At 48.2% G+C, this 22,364-nt stretch overlaps 1 pseudogene and 1 gene segment (V, D, J or C); both read left to right on the top strand.

Moving 5' to 3' along the window:
• Positions 1-12,836: 12,836 nt before the first annotated feature.
• On the top strand, positions 12,837-13,362 carry LOC127489184 (Ig heavy chain V-A2 region P-MU-3-like; annotated as a pseudogene).
• Positions 13,363-20,751: 7,389 nt separating this feature from the next.
• LOC103346598 (immunoglobulin heavy variable 3-23-like) lies at positions 20,752-21,345 on the top strand. The segment is given in 2 exon segments: positions 20,752-20,856; positions 20,960-21,345. Coding segments are annotated over 2 exon segments (432 nt in total).
• Positions 21,346-22,364: the final 1,019 nt, after the last annotated feature.

The raw sequence follows: 22,364 nt of genomic DNA, 5'->3' as shown, positions 1-22,364 counted from the left end.
TCACAGGTTGAGGTCCACGTGCCCCAAACCCCAGGTCAGGGATTAACCTGCAGCTCAGGGGTGGCTCAGGCTGTGGCTCCTAGAACTCCTGCTTGCTCTTCCTCACTCACGTCTCCTGGGATCCCCGGACCTGCTCTCATTTGCAAGCAGAGGTGGCCGTTGGTAGTGCAAGGGGTCAGACTCATGGAAAACACTGGGTGTGGAGAGGTCTTGTTCCCCACACTCTGCTGGCCTTGTCTCCATCTCAGGGAGACCAGCAGGTGGGACAGCCCAGTGACGTCTGCACTAGAGTCCAGGTGGTTCTGGACTGTGTCCCTGTGAGCCCACCAATGATCCAACCCTGGAGCTGCATCCCTGCTGCATGAAGGGCCTGCCCCAGAGACTGTGTGTCCACAGACCCCGACTCCTTCCTCCAATGACTGCCCGCACCTGTTCTCAGCCATGCTCCTCCTTCTGTGGAAGCAAAATTGTCCTTTTGTCTCTCAAATTTATCATCATCAGGAATGAACAAATTGTCTGCTCTTCACCAGGATAGCTGCATCAACCCCATGTGTTTACTAAATGTGTCCTGCAAAATGCAATTGTTCTCTCTTGTAGGATTCTTACAGACCCTGAAGCAATTCACTCAGCTGATGTAGAAATGACTATTTCTGAGTGGCTTCATCTAAATCTGGAGACACAGGTGAGTGTTGGTTTCAGGTGTGAATAGTGCATTGATGAGTGTTGCTCTTTGTTTTATTCTGCCTGTTAGCACAATCATGCAGTACCCCAGAGAGGAGGTGTATGGAGCATAAAGATTTATTGAGCTCACAGCTGTAGAGGCTGGAAGTCCAGGATCAGACAGTGAGAATGTTGTGTCATCCGGTATCCTAACGTTGTGAACACAGATGGGAGGGACCCCATCCCCACACAGGACATCAGACGAGACCAGGGCTGACTCTAGCAGCACTGTGCTCTGTGCTGAAGCTGGGGACCCAGGAGATCTACTGTGATCTCCTCCATAGCAGATTCCCCAGAAGTGAACAATCTATTTCTGTAAACATCCAGACCGTGCACCCCCTGTCAGTGCTGTTACGTTGGGGCCATTCTCAGCACTGATGGTGTGAGGACAAACCACATCCACCCCCACAGGCTGCTCCCAGCATTCTGTGTGGCCCTGTTAGGGGCACTGGGGACCTCAGCTTCCTCCATGAGGCCCTGACATTGAATCCACTCATGGTGGGAGTCGTCACTGGATGCACTCCCCAGAGACGATGTCATTCCACGTCTCCCAGGCACCTTTGCTAGTTTTACTCAGTGGTGGTCAGTGTGGGCTTTGCCAGGGGCAAGGACACCTGATCAGACCTCCTGACTCAGTGTTCTCCTGCAGGCACTGGGCTCCAGCAGTGTGGCCCTTCCACCTGTCCTTACCCTCCTGCACAGCAGAGCCCACCCCTCCACCAGGTCCTCTCCCTCCTGCTGCTGGACCCTGTCCCCGACTGTCACTTCCCCACGTGCCATGGTTCTCCTCCCCAGTCCTCAGCTTTGGGGATGGAGCCATCCCCTGAGGATGCAGCCTTCTGTGTCTTGGGGGATCAGTGCTGGCACAGTGTCTGGGGTGGACTCTGCTCACGAACATTTTCTACAGGATCCCACTAGGACATTGGTCATGATGGTTTCCTCCTGCAGGTGAATCACTTTCCTACTCAGTGGACACAGAGGAGCAGGGTCTGGGGTATTGAGGCTGAGGATGCTGTTCCTGCAGAGCCGTGAGCAGAGCCAGCACTGCTTGGTGTGTGTGTGTGTGGTCTCTCCAACTGAGCACTGAAGGCTGCATGTTAGGTGGAACTTACCCTCCATACTTGATGCACGGAGCCTCCCATCATGCATGTGGGGACCTCACCACCCAGTGATCTCATTGAGAGGGGCTCTAGGTAGGGGAGAAGGCCATGAGAGTTGCTGCCTGCATTGAAGTGAATACAACCCTTAGAGAGACCTTTCAGGTTGGCGCCGCGGCTCACTAGGCTAATCCTCCACCTGCGGCGCAGGCACTTCTGTTTCTAGTCCCAGTTATGGCTCTGGATTCTGTCCCGGTTGCTCCTCTTCCAGGCCAGCTATCTGCTGTGGGCAGGAATACAGTGTAGGATGGCCCAAGTTCTTGGGCCCGGCACCCTTATGGGAGACCAGGAAGAAACACCTGGCTCCTGGCTTCGAATCGGCATGGCACGCTGAACATGGAGAGCTAGCCATTGCGGCCATTTGGGGGGTAAACCAACGTAAGGAAGACCTTTCTCTCTGTCTAGCTGCCTGTCCAAAAAAAAAAAAAAAAAAAAGAAAGAAAGACCCTTCAGTAACTCACGTTTTAAATTTGAGTTATCACACATGAATCAGAGAAGAGAACGAGAGAGAGATGTTCCCACGCACTGCAGTTTCCCAAATGTCGCTGTGGCCAGGTCCGCTCCAGCCTAGCCCAGTTTCAGCACAACAAGCAGGCGCAACCACAAGAGTGACAGGGCCCAAATATCTTCCCGTAAACTTATGGTTTCTGGGGCTGCAGGAGCAGGAATCTGGTTTTGGGACCCAGAGCCACATGTGAGACCCAGGCACTCCCTTGTGGGATGCGCCTATCTTAAACAGTGCAACTTTCAATTTATTATTTCCTTTATTTCCATGAAATTTGAAGACACCGTTAAGATTAAACACTGCATATTTGTGCAAAATATCATTTTCTTACTCTGCTTTACTTTCACTCTCATTCTTGTAAGATTTTCAGATATTTTGGTTAGAAACTAAGAAAAACTCATTCACCTGGGCCCCACAGAACCTGCACACTCAGGGCCGTCGACTTCTGCCACAGAACCTGCATGTTGCACAGGGCTGAACTGGATGAATCTGTTGTGAAGGAGCCCAAAGGGGCTCAGGACTTAATGTGACTGGAGGAGGTGGGCCGGGGCAGGGTGACACAGGGGCAGTGGGCAGCACCGTGAGATGTGATATTTGCTCTTGGCGTAGTTGTGATGAGGAGTGAGAGAGGCACAGCTGAGTCGCACTCACCACAGGCAGACTTTCAACATGTGCGGCTGCCTCTGTATCTATCACAGCTCAACAGCATTGCCCATGGAAGCAATATTTACCAGCAGAGAAATTGTGAAGAGCAGACAGACACTGGCACATGGAACACCACACTCAGATGCACCTGTGTAGAACCTGGTCCCCTGTGCATCTCTCTGTCAAAAACAGAATCCCGCAAAATGTTCCATGTTCTGCTGCTGGGAGGGAGTTTTGCAGACCTCACCAGGAAGCCCCCGCAAGTGCTGAGGGTGGACTGATCAGCAGCTGAGTCCTGTGGTGAGGGGCATGGATGAAGGTGCTGGGACTCCTCTTACCACACTGGGGCTGGGGACACATCCACACTGTACTGGTGATTTCTCCTGTAATGTTGAATGGACCAAGACCTAAGGGAACCCATGAATACACGTTGTGGGTCCTTTCACATAAAAGGACGAAGACAGGATTCACTGTGCAATGAGAGCACACAATTTATCACTCGTCCCATAAGTGTGCACTGACAGACTGCCTCGGGACACTCTCATCAGTCTGGGCAATGCCCTATCTGAGGAGTCTGACAACATGACTGGCTATATAGGAGCACTCCTACTTGCAACACATGCAAGTAGGGCCTCCCTCTGCCCATGAAAACCAGCCCAGCCCTCACCCTGCAGCTCTGGCACAGGAGCTCCAGCCCCAGGACTCCCAGGTGTCCACTCAGTGATCGCACTCAACACAGACGCTCACCATGGAGACTGGGCTGCGCTGGCTTCTCCTGGTCACTGTGCTCAAAGGTAATGATGGAGAATGCGGGGCACTGAGTCTGGGAGAGTGCGTGAGTGAGAGACACAGAGAATGTGAGTGTGTGACACAGAGACACAGAAAATGTGACCAGGACAGCTGTGTTTGCAGCAGCTGGTGGAGTCCAGAGGAGGCCTGGTCCAGCCTGAGGGATCCCTGACACTCACCTGCAAAGTCACTGGTTTCACCATCAGTAGCTACGGCATTAACTGGGCCCACCAGGCTCCAGAAAAGGGGCTGGAGTGGATCGGATACATTAGTAGTGGTGGTAGCACAATCTACGAGATGCGTGAATGGCCGAATCATCATCTCCAGGGACAACGCCAGAACACGGTGTCTCTGCAAATAAACATTCTGACAGCCAGGGATAGGGCCCTGTATTTCTGTGCAGGAGACACAGTGGGAGGCCCTCAGGCTGAGCCCAGACACAAACCTCCCTGCAGGGGCGCGCGGCTCCACCAGGGGGTGCACAAGACGCACTGAGCCCAGATTCTGGTCCTGCACAGGCGCAGAGGGAGATGAAGCCCTGGTTTCCTGTCAGGGAATTGGGGTTTCCTCTCCTGTAAGAGTTTTGAGGGAGGACTTCTCCTTTTATGACTCTGTCACTTCCACTGACTTCACTGACGTAGAGAAGTTTGATGTGACAGGAAGAAGTCCTAAATGGACACATTCAGGTTCGTGTACGATGACAGTGGTCACCAGGATCAGAGATGTGGGACTATCTGGGGACCTCGTGAGTGTTTTCCCGTCTGACTCAGGACAGCGTTCTCAGGCCAATACCGACTTTAGGACAATTTTAGTTTTCCCTCAAACCCAAAGAGCCGAGCCAGAGACTTGATTTGCTACCTCAATTATGTAAGTTGTCCCATCCTCCTGTCAGAGTAGCCTGTGTGCTGAACTGAACCAACTGTCTTATTTTAACTGTGGGTATTCTGCATTCACTTTCCACAGACTTTATACCCCATCTCCATTTCCCCTTTAATCCTGGAACAGTCTGTGGTCCCTGTGTGAAGGTCACAGCACTCAGGAATGTACTGGCAGCTCAGCTGTGTCTCAGCTGGGCTTCTGCAGGCACCTGGGAAGCCTACAGGGACTTCAACATCCTCTAGGTCCTGGAACCCTCCTGGGGTCTCCCTGCCTGAACTCAGGATGGGAAATGCCCTGGACATCAGCAGTCAAGGTCATCACTGAATGGAAAGTGTTGGGTGTGCACTTCCAGCTGATCTGGTTCTACTCCAGTGTCGTGGGACCCCTGCACCTGCTGTGGTTCAGGGAGAGCAGAAAGTGGGACACACAGTGGCTGTGCACTCTGGGACTGGAGTCCACATCACGGGGAGCTGTGTCTGTGGCTGCAGCATGATGACCAGTGTCCTGAGGCTGACACACAGCTGCAGGAAGAGCCAGTCCCAGAGACCATTTGTCCAGAGTCCCTGCTCTTCACTCCATGTCTATGCTGACTGGCGTCATCAATCCATTTGGATTCTTTCATCAGTTTTAGAGAGGGAGACACCCAGGCTGCTTATCAGAGTGCTGGACAGAGCCCATTTTCACGTTTTCCCATACTTGTACTGACAGTGCACCTGGAAGACAGTAGATGATGGATCTGTTATGAGGCCCCATCACCAAGGTGGGAACACTGATGCAGTTCCATGCTCCTGGGTTCCAGCTGCCAAGCCTTGAGTGCACTGCCTTTATCATCTCCATAAAACATTGGCAAACACAACACCAGTATTCAGAGAACTGAATCTTCATGATTGGCAATTGTACATCCTTTTTATACCATGTAGGTAGCATCACATATTATGTGTCTTCCTGGCCTGGATGGTTAGCAGAGTGTACTTTTACTGACATATTATCCTAGGCACATTATTTTCTGGGATCATCCAAGTTGTCCAAAATTACAGAATTTCTTACTCTGTACTGCTTGTAAACTTCCTTTTAAAATGTAACTTTGTCCATTTCTTTCATTATCCATTCTTGCTTCCATGAGATGTCACTGGATCACATGTGTGAACTCTTTTGAATGACGGTGCTTTAAATGAACAAGGAACTGCAGAGGTGTTTGCCACAGTGACTGCAGATCCCATGGACACCTCCCTGGGATTTCATATTCATTGTACCATGCCATGGTGTTTGAAGATCATGTAATAATTCTATCTAGTTTTTGATGCTTTTCCATACGGTTTTACTAATTAACCTGACACAGACTTTTACCAAGCTTATCATCTCTCTCTACCTCCATAAAACCTGTCAGCTCTGGTATGTCTGATAATAGTCATTCTAACAGGAGGGATGGGATGTCTCATTGTGCTTCTAACATGGACATACATGATGGTCCCAGATTTGTAGCATTTTATATGTCTGTCTATATATCTTCTTTTAATAATTTATAGAAATGATATAAATTTTAAAATTTATCATTTTATTTAAGAACTTGTCTTTATGTATTTGTCCAAAACCACAAAGAGACTGAGACCTACAGTGATCTTCTAATTTCTCGGTCACTTCCCAGATGACTACAGAAGCTTTAGATGGGTGAGCTGACAGCCAGGTGCTTGGAATTTTGTCCAGGTCTCCCACGTGGGACTACTTGGAACTTCACCTACGGCCTCCCAGAGTGTGCTTAGGCAGGAATCTGAAACTGGAACCAAACTAGGACACAGCACTAACCATCCTGACGCGGGAGGCAGGAATCTCACAGGCTCACTCCAGTGCTGCTCCTGTCACCACCTTATCATCACTGCATTTAAACAATTGATTTCTTCCCTTGGGATTCAGTTGCTTCAGATCATTCAACATTAGGAAACAGGCTCCTAATCATATGTATAATTAATCTTCAATTTATTTTAAGTATTTATTTTATTTTAGAGACAGTGTTATAGCAAGAGAGGAAGAGACCAACAGATGGAGAGAGAATCTTACATCCACTGGTTTCCTTCCTGAATGGCTGCAAAGGCTGGGAAGGCTGAGCCTAAAGCCAGGAGCCTGGAACTTCCCCCAGTTTCACACAGGGCTGGAAGGGGACAAACACTTTGGTCATGGTAGACAGTGATCACCATTGCACTTCCTCCCTCTGTCAGTTCAAGCTTGTGGACTGCATATATAGCTAATGTCACATACTATGTGTCCACATGTACCGGGAATATTTCTGTTAGCATATTATGCTCCAGGCTGACCCGCGTTTCATAATGACAGAACAACCTCCTTTTTAATACTGAATAATATTCCATGTCCTAATGTGAAAGAATCCATTCACTGTTCTATGAACACTTGTTTATTGTAGACTGAACTATTGTGAACAAAGCTGCATGACATGAACACAGGACTGTGGGTGAATTGTGACACAGTGACTTCTATCCAGTGCTTGACCTGAACTCAGAGTCAAGGTTACAGAACAGGGAAGAGGGGGAACACAGGCGATGGCTGATACCAGGGCACAAAGCACCACTCAAAGGCAGGAATAATTCTGCCCACACCACAGTGGGCTGACTCAGTTCACCACAACACACGACAGGTTCCACAAATAACTAGAACTGAGGCCTCCAGGCCTCCCAACAGAGTGATGGAAAGGAGGTGGAAATGTGCCTGACACTGAGTTGATCTGTGCCCATTTCTACCATGCACATTCCAATAGCACACTACACCCCACTACCATGTACAGTGTTCGTGTTCAGCAACAGTTTTAAACAGTTTAAACAGTTTTTAAACTTTAAGGCAATGGATGAACAAGGAAACAAAACATAGTTAACCTTAAAAAAATCCATTTGCAGGCCTTCACCTGTTTAAAAGTGGGTGACAGGCATTAGGACAAAATAGGCTAAGTCCTACTAGGGGCACCCCTGTTCTCATCAGAGAAATTACTGAGTGTATCCTCATGGCTTCCCACATTTTCCCTCACAATGTATCATGGGAAACTGTAGATGATGCTACACATGAATGAACCCTTACCCCTGAGGTTGGAAATACAGACAGAGTTTCTTGCTCCCGGGTTCAGAAAGACTAACTCCTAGATGTCATAGGCATTTGGGATGTCTGGGGCTGTCACTCAAAGGCAGATATCTCCCATTGTCACCTTTTCTGTTCATCTCTACATTTCTGTATCTCTCTCCTCTTCATCTATCACTGTCCCAATGTCTTTCATATAGATGATAAGGAACCAATGGTTATTTAAATAAATGGGGGACATGATATTGCTAACTCTGGATATTAAGGGTACACACATATTAGAATGAAGCAACCTATTTGCCTTCAACTTTTTAAAATAATGATAAGATAAAAATTCATATGATCTGAATCCTATCACAGCCATCACTCTACATACCCAGGACACCACATCTGCCCTGGGCCCTGTCCTGTCTGAGGCGTCTACCTCATGCCTGCTATATAGGGGCAGCACATGCAAATAGGGCCTCCCTCTGCCCATGAAAACCAGCCCAGCCCTCACCCTGCAGCTCTGGCACAGGAGCTCCAGCCCCAGCACTCCCAGGTGTCCACTCAGTGATCCCACTCAACACAGACGCTCACCATGGAGACTGGGCTGCGCTGGCTTCTCCTGGTCACTGTGCTCAAAGGTAATGATGGGGAACGCGGGGCACTGAGTCTGGGAGAGGACGTGAGTGAGAGACACAGAGAGTGTGAGTGACAGCTTCCTGACCATGTCTTCTGTGTTTGCAGGCGTCCAGTGTCAGTCGTTGGAGGAGTCCGGGGGAGGCCTGGTCCAGCCTGGGGCATCCCTGACACTCACCTGCACAGCCTCTGGATTCTCCTTCAGTAGCGGCTACTACATGTGCTGGGTCCGCCAGGCTCCAGGGAAGGGGCTGGAGTTGACCGGATGCATTTATACTAGTAGTGGTAGCACTTACTACGCGAGCTGGGCGAAAGGCCAATTCACCATCTCCAAAACCTCGACCACGGTGGATCTGAAAATGACCAGTCTGACAGCCGGGCACACGGCCACCTATTTCTGTGCGAGAGACACAGTGAGGGGCCCTCAGGCTGAGCACAGACAAACCTCCCTGCAGGGGTGCACAGTTCCACCAGGGGGCGCACAAGACGCACTGAGCCCAGATTCTGGTCATGCGCAGGCGCAGAGGGAGATGAAGCCCTGGTTTCCTGTAGGGATGGGGTTTCCTCTCCTGCAACAGTTTTGAGGGAAGAATTCTACTTTATGATTCTGTCCTTCCCAACTTCAATGACGGAGAGAAAGTTTCATGTAAAAGGAAGAAGTCCTAATTGAACAATTTGGTTCATGGACAGCGACTGTGCTCACCAGGGTCAGAGATGTGGGAATATTGAGGACACTGTTGAGTCTCTTCCAACCTGATGCAGGACAGCACCCTCAGGGCACTGAAAGCTTTGGACAGTTTCAGTTTTCCCTGTATAACCAGGGACAGCTGAGACAGGGCCGTTGATCTGTTAAACAGCAACTATTCCACTCATCCCTCTCCTGCCACAACCAGCAAGTGTGCACTGAACCAACCTTTGACTTTACATGTGGGTGATCCACACTCACTTTCTGCAGACTTTAACCCGACCTGCATTTCCCCTTTAATCCTGGAACAGTCTGTGGTCCCTGTGTGAACGTCACAGCACTCAGGAAGGTACTGCAGCTCAGCTGTGTCTCAGGCTGAGCTTCTGCAGGCACCTGTGAAGCCTACAGGGACTTCCTCATCCTCTAGGTCCTGGGACCCTCCTGGGGGGCTCACTGCATGAACTCAGGATGGGAAATGCCCTGGACATCAGCAGTCAAGGTCATAACAGAATTGAAAGTGTTGGGTGTGCACTTCCAGGTGATCTGGTTCTGCTCCAGTTTCGTGGGACCCCTGCACCTGCTGTGGTTCAGGGAGAGCAGAAAGTGGGACACACAGTGGCTGTGCACTCTGGGGCTGGAGTCCACATCACGGGGAGCTGTGTCTTTGGCTGCAGCATGATGACCAGTGTCCTGAGGCTGACACACAGCTGCAGGAAGAGCCAGTCCCAGAGACCATTTGTCCAGAGTCCCTGCTCTTCACTCCATGTCTATTTTGATTGAGTCATCAATCCATTTGGAGTCTTTCTTTAATATATAGAGGGAGACACCCAGGCTGCATATCACATTGCTGGATGGAGCATATTTGCACACTTTCCCACACTTGTAACTGACAATGCACCCTGGAAGACAGTAGATGATGGATCTGTTATGAGGCCCCATCACCAAGGTGGGAACACTGGTGCAGTTCCATGCTCCTGGGTTCCAGCTGCCAAGTCTTGGGTCCACTGCCTTTATTTATCATCTCCATAAAACATTGGCAAACACAACACCAGTATTCAGAGTGTTGAATCTTCATGATTGGACATTGTTCACCCTTTTATCCCACGTAGGTAGAATCACATATTATGTGTCTTCCTGGACTGGATGGTTAGCAGAGTGTACTTTTACTGACATATTATCCTAGGCACATTATTCTCCAGGGTCATCCAAGTTGTCCAAACTTATAGAATTTCTTTCTCTGTACTGCTTGTAAACTTCCTTTTAAAATGTAACTTTGTCCATTTCTTTCATTATCCATTCTTGCTTCCATGAGATGTCACTGGATCACATGTGTGAACTCTTTTGAATGACGGTGCTTTAAATGAACAAGGAACTGCAGAGGTGTTTGCCACACTGACTGTAGATCCCGTGGACACCTCCCTGGGATTTCATATTCATTGTACCATGCAATGGTGTTTGAAGATCATGTAATATTTCTATTTCTCAGTTTTTGATGCTTTTCCATACGGTTTTACTAATTAACGTGACACAGACTTGTACCAGTGTTATCATCTCTCTCTACCTCCATAAAACATGTCAGCTCTAGTATGTCTGGTAATAGCCATTCTAACACGAGCGATGGGATTTCTCATGCTTCTAACATGGACATACATGTTGGTCCCAAATTGATAGCATTTTATATGTCTGTCTATATATCTTCTTTTAATAATTTATAGATGATATAAATTTTAAAATTTATCATTTTATTTGAGAACTTGTCTTTATGTATTTATCCAAAACCACAGAGAGACTGAGAATGACAGTGATCTTCTAATTCCTGCGTCACTTCCCCAATGGCTACAAAAGATTCAGCTGGATGAGGCAACAGCCAGGTGCTTGGAATTCTGTCCAGGGCTCCCACATGGGAGTACTTGGAACTTCACCTACGACCTCCCAGAGGGGCTTAGGCAGGAATCTGAAACTGAAACCAAACTAGGACACAGCACTCAGCATCCTGACACGGGAGGCAGGAATCCCACAGGCTCACTCCAGTGCTGCTCCTGTCACCACCTTATCATCACTGCATGTACACAATTGATTTCTTCCCTTGGGATTCAGTTGCTTCAGATCATTCAACATTAGGAAACAGGCTCCAAATCATATGTATAATTAATCTTTCATTTATTTTAAGTGTTTTATTTTAGAGACAGTGTTATAGCAAGAGAGGAAGAGACCAACGGATGTAGAGTGAGGCTTCCGTCCACTGGTTCACTTCGTGAATGGCTCAAAGGCTATGATGTCTGAGCCTGAAGCCAGGAGCCTGGAACTTCCTCCAGTTTCCCACAGGGCTGGAAGGGGACAAACACTTGGGTCATGGTAGACAGTGATCACCATTGCACTTCCTCCCTCTGTGAGTTCAAGCTTGTGCACTGCATATATAACTAATGTCACATACTATGTGTCCACATCTACCTGGATTATATCTTTTAGTATGTATGCTCTAGGCGGACTCACATTTCCTAATGACAGAACAATCTCCTTCTTAACACTGAATAATATCCATATCCAAGTGGGAAAGAATGCATTCACTGTTTTATGCGCACTTGTTCTTTGTAGACTGAACTATTGGGAACACAGCTGCATTACATGAACGCAGGACTGCAGGTGAATTGTGACTCAGTGACTTCTACCCAGTGCTTGACCTGAACTAAGAGTCATGGTTACAGAACAGGGAAGGGGGGGAACACAGGAAGGCTGATACCAGGGCACAAAGCACCACTCACAAGAGGAATAACTCTGCTCCACACCACAGTGGGCTGACCAGTTCACTAGAACACACATCACTTTTCACAAATAACTAGAACTGGGGCCTCCAGGCTGCCCAACTCAGAGTGATTGAAAGGAGGTGGAAATGTGAATGACAGTGAGTTGATCTGTGCCCATTTCTACGACACACAGATTCCAATAGCACACTACACCCCACTACCATGTACAGTGTTCTGTGTTCAGCAACAGTTTGAAACTAAGGCAATGAATGAATAAGGGAACAAACATAGTTAACCTTAAAAAATCCACTTGCAGTCTTTCAACTGTCTTAAAGTGGGCAGCAGGCATTAGGACAAAATTGACTAAGTCCCCACTAGGGACACCCGTGTTCCCATGAGAAAACTGACTGAGCGCAGCCTCACGGCTTCCCACACTTTTCCCTCATAATGTATCATGGGAAACTGTAGGTGACGCTACAAGCAAATGAACCCCTATGTCTGACATTGGAATTACAGTCACATTTTCTTGCTCCAGGATTCAGAAAGACTAACTCCTAGATGTCATAGGCATTTGGGATGTCTGGGGCTGTCAACCCAAAGGCAGAAAATTCCCATTGTCACCTTTTCTGTCCATTTCTACATTTCTGTATCTCTCACCCCTTCTCTCTCTATCACTGTCCCAATGTCTTTCATATAGATGAAAAGGAACTAATGGGTATTAAAATAAATGAGGGACATGACATTGCTAACTCTGGATATTAAGGGTACACACTAAATTAAGATGAAACAATGTATTTGCATTCAACTTTTTAAAATAATGATAACATAAAAATTCACATGATCTTAATTCTATCATAGCCATCACCCTACATACCCAGGACACCCACATCTGCCCTGGGCGCTGTCCTGTCTGAGGCATCTGACCCCAAGCCTGCTATATAGGGGCAGCACATGCAAATAGGGCCTCCCTCTGCCCATGAAAACCAGCCCAGCCCTCACCCTGCAGCTCTGGCACAGGAGCTCCAGCCCCAGGACTCCCAGGTGTCCACTCAGTGATCACACTCAACACAGACGCTCACCATGGAGACTGGGCTGCGCTGGCTTCTCCTGGTCGCTGTGCTCAAAGGTAATGATGGGGAACGCGGGGCACTGAGTCTGGGAGAGGACGTGAGTGAGAGACCCAGAGACTGTGAGTGACAGCTTCCTGACCATGTCTTCTGTGTTTGCAGGTGTCCAGTGTCAGCAGCAGCTGGAGGAGTCCGGGGGAGGCCTGGTCAAGCCTGGAGGAACCCTGACACTCACCTGCACAGTCTCTGCATTATCCCTCAGTAGCAATGCAATAAACTGGGTACTGCAGGCTCCAGGGAAATGGCTGGAATATATCGCAACCATTGGTAGTAGTGTAGCACATACTACGCGAGCTGGGCAAAAAGCCGATCCACCATCACCAGCAACACCAACCTGAACACGGTGGATCTGAAAATGACCAGTCTGACAGGCGCGGACAGGGCCACCTATTTCTGTGCCAGAGTCACATGAGGGGCCCTCAGGCTGAGCACAGACAAACCTCCCTGCAGGGGCGCGCGGCTCCACCAGGGGGCGCACTAGACGCACTGAGCCCAGATTCTGGTCATGCACATGTGCAGAGGGAGATGAATCCCTGGTTCCTGTCAGGGAATTGGGGTTTCCTCTCCTGTAAGAGTTCTGAGGGAAGAATTCTACTTTATGATTCTGTCCCTTCCAACTTCACTGACGGAGAGAAAGTTTGATGTAAAAGGAAGAAGTCCTAATTGAACAATTTGGATCATGGACAGCGACTGTGCTCACCAGGGTCAGAGATGTGGGAATATTGAGGACACTATTGAGTCTCTTCCAACCTGATGCAGGACAGCACCCTCAGGGCAATGAAAGCTTTGGACAGTTTCAGTTTTCCCTGTATCACCAGGGACAGCTGAGACAGGGCCGTTGATCTGTTAAACAGCAACTATTCCACTCATCCCTCTCCTGCCACAACCAGCAAGTGTGCACTGAACCAACCTTTGACTTTACATGTGGGTGATCCACACTCACTTTCTGCAGACTTTAACCCGACCTGCATTTCCCCTTTAATCCTGGAACAGTCTGTGGTCCCTGTGTGAATGTCGCAGCACTCAGGAATGTACTGCAGCTCAGCTGTGTCTCAGGCTGAGCTTCTGCAGGCACCTGGGAAGCCTACAGGGACTTCCTCCTCCTCTAGGTCCTGGCACCCTCCTGGGGGGCTCCCTGCCTGAACTCAAGAGAGAAATGTGCTGGACATCAGCAGTCAAGGTCATCACTGAATGGAAAGTGTTGGGTATGCACTTCCAGCTGATCTGTTTCTGCTCCAGTGTTGTGGACCCCCTGCACCTGCTGTGGTTGAGGGAGAGCAGAAAGTGGGACACACACTGGCTGTGCACTCTGGGGCTGGAGTCCACATCACAGGGAGCTGTGTCTGTGGCTCCAGCATGATGACCAGTGTCCTGAGGCTGACACACAGCTGCAGGAAGAGCCAGTCCCAGAGACCATGTGTCCAAGTCTCTGCTCTTCACTCTGTGTCTATGCTGACTGGGATCATCAATCCATTTTTTGTCTTTCATCTATTTAGAGAGGGAGACATCCAGACTGCATATCACAGTGCTGGATGGAGCCCATTTACACATTTCACACACTTGTAACTGACAATGCACCCTGGAAGACAGTAGATGATGGATCTGTTATGAGGCCCCATCACCAAGGAGGGAACAGTGATGCAGTTCCATGCTCCTGGGTTCCAGCTGCCAAGCCTTGAGTGCACTGCCTTCATTTATCATCTCCATAAAACACTGGCAAACACAACACCAGTATTCAGAGATCTGAATCTTCATGATTTCCCATTTTTGCCATTTCATTATCATTACATATTTGGTAAATAATATTTAATATAGGCATATGAGGTACAGTGATATGTGTTGAATAAACAAATGCATACTGAATGGAATAATGAAGTCAGACTTACTGACATGTTTATCACAAAACCCATGTTTTCATGGTAGAATGTTGTTTGTCTAATGTCTTGGTATTCTACAGACACTATATTCTCTTAACCTCTGTCACCATGCTGCACAGTAGATCCCTCAGTGTGTGGATCCTGTGGGACTGAAACTCTGACCTTGCTCCACCATCTCCTCTGTTACCCCCTCCCTCAGACGTTGGTCTTCACCATTGAACTTCTGCCTTGTGAGTTCATCCTTTAATCCCAGGTAGGTAGCATCACATATTATTTGGCTTCTTGGCCTGGATGGTTTAGCAGAGTGTACTTATCCTGACATATTATCCTTGGATGTTATTCTCCAGGATCATCCCTGTTATCCAAGATACCAGAATTTCTTCCTCTATACTATAACCATATAAACTTCCTGTTAAAATATAACTCTGTCCATTTGTCCCATTATCCATTCCTTCTTAAATGCAAATTTTCCTGGATTATATGTGTGAACTCTTGAGAATGATGCTGCTTTAATTAAACATGGGACTGCAGAGCTGTTTGCCATAGTGACTGCAGAATGTTGTGCCATCAGGCATCATAACATTGTGAACATCATGGCAGTCATCAGGCATCCTAATATTGTGAACATGGATGGGAGGGACCCCATCCCCACACAGGATGTCAGATGAGACCAGGGCTGACTCTAGCAGCACTGTGCTCTGTGCTGAAGCTGGGGACTCAGGAGATCTACTGTGATCTCCTCCATAGCAGATTCCCCAGGAATGAACAAATCCCACTAGGCCTCACTCCCAGAGCTCCCATATTTTCTCCCATGGTCTCCCTGGGAGCACACCTAAAACACAATGCCTTTGGGACACACTGAGCTGTGGTGGAATGAGAAGGCCATGCCTAGATGGCTGCTGGCAAGCGAGCATCAGTTACTCAGGGATGGATTCAATGCCACCTGGTAACGGAGCCTGCCAGGCAACAGGCTGTGATTGGTTAGGCATAAACTGCCCCTTGACCAGATTGGCTGCCTCAGCTATATAAGCTGCTGTACCTACTGAAACAAATGAGTCTGCAGGCTGCTCGCCTCTGGCCTACTTTCACCCAACTCCTGGGGTCCTGGTGGTGCGCCTCTTGCCCCCACCACGCTCCTCCTCTCAGAACAAAACCATAGCAACACTGAGCCACACACATATAAGAGAGGTTTGCTTCTATACCCATTGTAGGCCTGATGACGCAGAACGTACCAATCAGGATGAAGAAGCCAATTGTGTATCACAGTTATTTTGAGACTGCAGAAGACTCAGGACAGTTCTAAACACGGCTCAGACAGATAGTTCCTTTTTATTCCTTTGGGATACAGGCCATTGATCATACATTTGATACGAGAATAGTCACTTCCAATCTGTGTGTAGGCTGCTCACTTCTCAGTCAGTCTGTAATGCAGAAGCTCTGTAGTTCATGCAGCATCATGTGAAAATGTTTTCTTAGGTTGCTTGAATTTTGAATTCTGAAAGGGAAATCATGGCCAGAACAACATCAGGGAGATTTTCCCCTATGTTTCCTTTGGTAGTTTTACAAGGACATTATATCTGACATCAGATCCTGGTTAATTCCATGCTTTTTATGTAAACATCCAGACCGTGCACCCCCTGTCAGTGCTATCACATTGGGGCCATGCTCAGCACTGATGGTGTGAGGACAAACCACATCCACCCACAGCAGGCTGCTCCCAGCATTCCCTGTGGTCCTGTTCAGGGCACTGGAGACCTCAGCTTCCTCCATGAGGCCCTGACATTGAATCCACTCATGGCGTGGAGTCGTCACTGGATGCACTCCCCAGAGACGATGCCATTCCATGGCTCCCAGGCACCTGTGCATTTTATATGTTTGCCTTTATATTTCTTTTTAAATATATATAGATATGATATAAATTTTAAACTTTATAATTTTATTAATAACTTGTCTGTATGTATTTGCCCAAAACCACAGAGAGACTGAGACTGACAGTGATCTAACTCCTGGGTCACTTCCCAGAAGGCTACAAAAAATTCAGCTGGATCAGGCAACAGCCAGGTGCTTGGAATTCTGTCCAGGGTTCCCACGTGGGACTACTTGGAACTTCACCTACGGCCTCCCAGAAGGGCTTAGGCAGGAATCTGAAACTGAAACCAAACTAGGACACAGCACTAAGCATCCTGACACGGGAGGCAGCAATTCCACAGGCTCACTCCAGTGCTGCACCTGTCACCACCTTATCATCACTGCTTTTAAAGAATTGATTTCTTCCCTTGGCATTCAGTTGTTTGTGGTCATTCAACATTAGGAAATAGGCTCCTAATGATATTTATAATTAATCTTTCAATTTTTAAAAAAAATCTATTTTTTATTTGAAAGGCAGTGTTATAGCAAGAGAAGAAGAGACCAACAGATGGAGAGAGAAGCTCCCATCCACTAGTTCACTTCCTATATGGCAGTAAAGGTGGTGCTGGACAAGCCTAATGCAAAGAGCCGGGAACTTCCTAAAGTTTCCCACATGGCTTGAAGGGGACAAACACTTGAGTCATCGTTGACAGAGTTCCCAGGTCTGGATCCCAGCAGGCAGCTGGATTTGAAGTGGAGCAAGCAGAATCTGAACCCATGCTCCTGTGTGATGCATGCATAGAGATGTCAGCATAACATGAAGGGCCACAACATTGGCCCCCATGGGTGTCATCTGAAAATACTTTCTCCCCATCGGTGATCATATCCTTGTTCTTCAATCTTTCTCTTTGTTACTCAGAATCTGTAGTTGGATAGATTATTCTTTGTCTACGTATCTTGGTTGCCTGTACTTTGGAGATTATCAAAATAACATTGCCCAAACCAATGGGAACTTACTGTTGTCAGGTGTTTTCCTCTAGAACTTTACAGTCTCAGGTCTTGCCTTTAAGAGTTTCATCCTGTTCACTCTCTTTGAGATAGTGGTGTGAGATGACAGCAGGATGAATTATTCTCAGGTGCATTCAAATTTCTCCAACACCATGAAATTCAGCATTCACTGTTTCCTGAAGCATTTCAGATGACCTCATTGCATGAACTCATGGGAAGCACAGGTGGACATTTGTATTCAAGGACGAATCTGTTTGGAAAGTGTGTGGTGTGGACTTACAGGTTCTGTTTCTGCTCCAGTGTGGTGGAATCCGTTGACTGCAGCGCTCTCAGGGTGAACAGAGGGGGACAGTCCAGGGCCCTGGCTCCGGGGCCAGAGTCCCCATCCCTGGGATCTGGGTGCCAGGGGCTGCCACACACTGACCCATCTGGTGAGCTGAATCAGTGCTATGTGAAGAGCCAGCCCTGGACCATTTGTCCAGAGTCCCCGCTCCTCCCTCCCTGGCTCCCCCTGGCTGTCCTCATCAGTACTTCATCCTTACCAAGAGAAAATAACTCCTCTTCTGTCAAGTTCATACTCATCCAGGGCAAACCAAGTTCCTGCAGCCAGAAATGCCCAGTGCAGCGATCCCCTGTGTTTTACAGGATATTTTCTGCTAAATTGCAATTGATCTGCCATGAACAGTTCTTACAGAAACTGCAGCCAGTCACTCACCTCATGCAGCAATGTGTGTTCTGAGTGACTCCCATCTAAATCCAGAGACACAAAAATTCCTACTAAATTAAAACAGTTGACACATCTCTGCTTTTTCTGAGAGAAGATTGACAAAGAGAAATTGTTTCTATTTAGCTGGGGACAGTTTCATGCATTCGCCTAGAGAATTCATTGACACAATCCACCATCTGGCACAGTGAATTCCATTGTTCTGTGAGAACACCTCATATCTACAGCACTAGGAAATGTGAAATTTAATTTGTCAGATATCTACAGTCACAAGAAATTACCCCACCAAGAGAATTCACTCAAATTATAACTGACAGAAACATATTCCATTTGTGCAAACACCATGACAGAATCTCCCACCAGGTGCTGAGGGGCTGTCAGTTGTATGAGACGCTGTGTCCCCAGGGTGACAAATGGCAGGACTGCACCATGATGAGAAGAGGGTGGTCTTGTCTTGGCAAGCAGGACTGGGGTCTCTGATGACTGTGTTTTCAAGGAGTTGGCAGGTGGGCCTTGGTGGGTCCATGAACTAACGTCTTGTGAAACCAGTTGGACACAGGGAGATTGGGGGGTAACTAAACAGCACAGAGAGAGGTTTACATGGACTTGATCTGAGTGAAGACAGGGGCTCTTCTAAAATAACTCAGCTTCACACATGGGAGGGGAGGAATTTCAGAGGGCAGTGGTGGGGCAGTTGTGCCAGCCAGACATGACAGATAACCTCTCACGTGCCGATGAACTCACAGCCCTCGTGACTGCATGAGTACCAGGAATGATTGCAACACCACGTAATTTTCTTCTTAGAATAAAACCACAGACAGACGCAAGACAAGTCAACAGAGAATTGTCCCTTCAAAATAGATTTCATAAATGTTAAATTGACAAATAGTACCTGAATCTATATGTGAGGTATAAGGAAAGGTCTTGATGTGCATTTATTTCAACAGGAATTCTAGAGTCAGACGAACTCACAAGTCCTTCCCTAGCAAAACCACCATTCTTTTGTGACTGAATGACAAATGCCTACTCCTGCAGGAACTGGAAAGAACACAATAAAGCTTCATAACCATTGTCCCCGTGCTGTGCAGTAGATCTCTCCACATGCCTCTCTGGTCACAGAAAATTCTCTGTTCTTGCAGGAACGTGGTCCCTTTTCTTCTCTACTCCCAGACTCAGTATCTGCATTGTACTTCCTGCCTCTGTGAGCTCACAATTGCGGATTCCATATATAATTAAGATCATCAGGGCCGGTGCTGTGGTGTAGTGGGTAAAGACTCTGCCTTCAGTGCTGGCATCCCATAAGGACGCCAGTTGGAATCCTAGCTGTTCCACTTCCAATCCAGCTCTCTGCTGTGGCCTGGGTAGGCAGTAGAAGATGGCTGACATCTTCAGCTCCCGTAATCCATGGGAGACCCAGTGCAGGCAACTGGCTCCTAGATTCAGATCAGTGCAGCTCCGACCATTGTTACCAATTGGAGAGGGACCCTGTGGATGGAGGACTTCTCTCTCTCTCTCAGTGCCTCTCCTTTCTCTGTGTATCTCTGACTAAAAAAATGAAATAAATCTTTATAAAAATGAGGAAAATCACATGGTACAAAACCACATTTTTAAGAAAAAACTAAACAAAAATAATTGACCTTGAATGAATCCACTGGCAGTCTAAAAGTGGGCGGCAGGAATTAGGACACAATTGGCTAAGTCCCCACTAAGGACACCCACGTTCCCATCAGAGTGCTGCTTTAGCTCAGCCACACGGCTTCCCACCATTTGATGATAATGCATCATGGGAAACTGTACCTGACACTACAAGCTAATGAGCTCCTACCACTGATGGAGGAAACAAAGACCCAGTCTTTTGCTCTAGGATTTAGGAAGACCAACTCCTAGATGTTGTAGGCATTTGGTATTGTGGAGCTGTCAGTCCAAAGGCAGAAACCTCCCATTGTCAACTCACTGTCCATCTCTACATTTCTGTATCTCTCATCCATTCTCTCTCTGTCACTGTTCCAATGTCATGAGAATAGTTAAAAATGAACCAAAGGTTACTTTAAAATGAAGGACATGATATTGCTAACTCTGGATATTAAGGGTACACACATATTAGAATGAAATGAAGTCATTGCCTTCAACTGTTAAAACAACAATGAGAAAATAAAAATTCATACAGTCTGAATCCTATCATAGCCATCACCCTCACCCCCAGGACACCCCATCTGCACTGGGCCCTGTCCTGTCTGAGGCGTCTACCTCATGCCTGCTATATAGGGGCAGCACATGAAGATAGGGCCTCCCTCTGCCCATGAAAACCTGCCCAGCCCTCACCCTGCAGCTCTGGCACAGGAGCTCCAGCCCCAGGACTCCCAGGTGTCCACTCAGTGATCGCACTCAACACAGACGCTCACCATGGAGACTGGGCTGCGCTGGCTTCTCCTGGTCGCTGTGCTCAAAGGTAATGATGGGGAACGCGGGGCACTGAGTCTGGGAGAGGACGTGAGTGAGAGACCCAGAGACTGTGAGTGACAGTGTCCTGACCATGTCGTCTGTGTTTGCAGGTGTCCAGTGTCAGGAGCAGCTGAAGGAGTCCGGGGGAGGCCTGGTCACGCCTGGAGGAACCCTGACACTCGCCTGCACAGCCTCTGGATCCGACATCAGTAGCTACAGCATTGGCTGGGTCCGCCAGGCTCCAGGGAAGGGGCTGGAAAACATCGGATACATTAGTAGTGGTGGTAGCGCATATTACGCGAGCTGGGTGAATGGTCGATTCACCATCTCCAAAACCTCGAGCACGGTGGATCTGAAACTGACCAGTCTGACAGGCGCGGACACGGCCACCTATTTCTGTGCAAGAGACACAGTGAGGGGCCCTCAGGCTGAGCCCAGACACAAACCTCCCTGCAGGGGCTCGCAGCTCCACCAGGGGGCGCATAAGATCCACTGAGCCCGGATTGGTCCTGCACAGGCGCAGAGGGAGATGAAGCCCTGGTTTCCTGTCAGGGAACTGGGGTTTCCTCTCCTGTAACAGTTTTGAGGGAAGAATTCTACTTTATGATTCTGTCCCTTCCAACTTGACTGACGGATTGAAAGTCTGATGTAAAAGGAAGAGGTCCTAAATGAACAATTTGGTTCATGGACAGCGACTGTGCTCACCAGGGTCAGAGATGTGGGAAATATTGAGGACTATTGAGTCTCTTCCAACCTGACTCAGGACAGCACCCTCAGGGCACTGAAAGCTTTGGACAGTTTCAGTTTTCCCTGTATCACCAGGGACAGCTGAGACAGGGCCGTTGATCTGTTAAACAGCAACTATTCCACTCATCCCTCTCCTGCCACAACCAGCAAGTGTGCACTGAACCAACCTTTGACTCTACATGTGGGTGATCCACACTCACTTTCTGCAGACTTTAACCCGACCTGCATTTCCCTTTAATCCTGGAACAGTCTGTGGTCCCTGTGTGAATGTCGCAGCACTCAGGAATGTACTGCTGCTCAGCTGTGTCTCAGGCTGAGCTTCTGCAGGCACCTGGGAAGCCTACAGGGACTTCCTCATCCTCTAGGTCCTGGCACCCTCCTGGGGGGCTCCCTGCCTGAACTCAGGAGGGAAATGCACTGGACATCAGCAGTCAAGGTCATCACTGAATGGAAAGTGTTGGGTGTGCACTTCCGGTTGATCTGGTTCTGCTCCAGTATCGTGGGACCCCTGAACCTGTTATGGTTCAGGGAGAGCAAAAAGTTGGACACACAGTGGCTGTGCACTCTGGGGCTGGAGTCCACATCACGGGGAGCTGTGTCTGTGGCTGCAGCATGATGACCAGTGTCCTGAGGCTGAATCACAGCTGCAGGAAGAGCCAGTCCCAGAGACCATGTGTCCAGAGTCCCTGCTCTTCACTCCATGTCTATGCTGACTGGAGTTATCGCTCCACTTTAGTCTTTCATCTATTTAGAGAGGGATACATCCAT

This window comes from Oryctolagus cuniculus, chromosome 20 (genome assembly GCF_964237555.1).
Source record: "Oryctolagus cuniculus chromosome 20, mOryCun1.1, whole genome shotgun sequence".
NCBI classification, from domain to species: Eukaryota; Metazoa; Chordata; class Mammalia; order Lagomorpha; family Leporidae; genus Oryctolagus; species Oryctolagus cuniculus.
The sequence above is the reverse complement of the archived record's forward strand: the minus strand, read 5'-3'. Positions and strand labels throughout refer to the sequence as shown.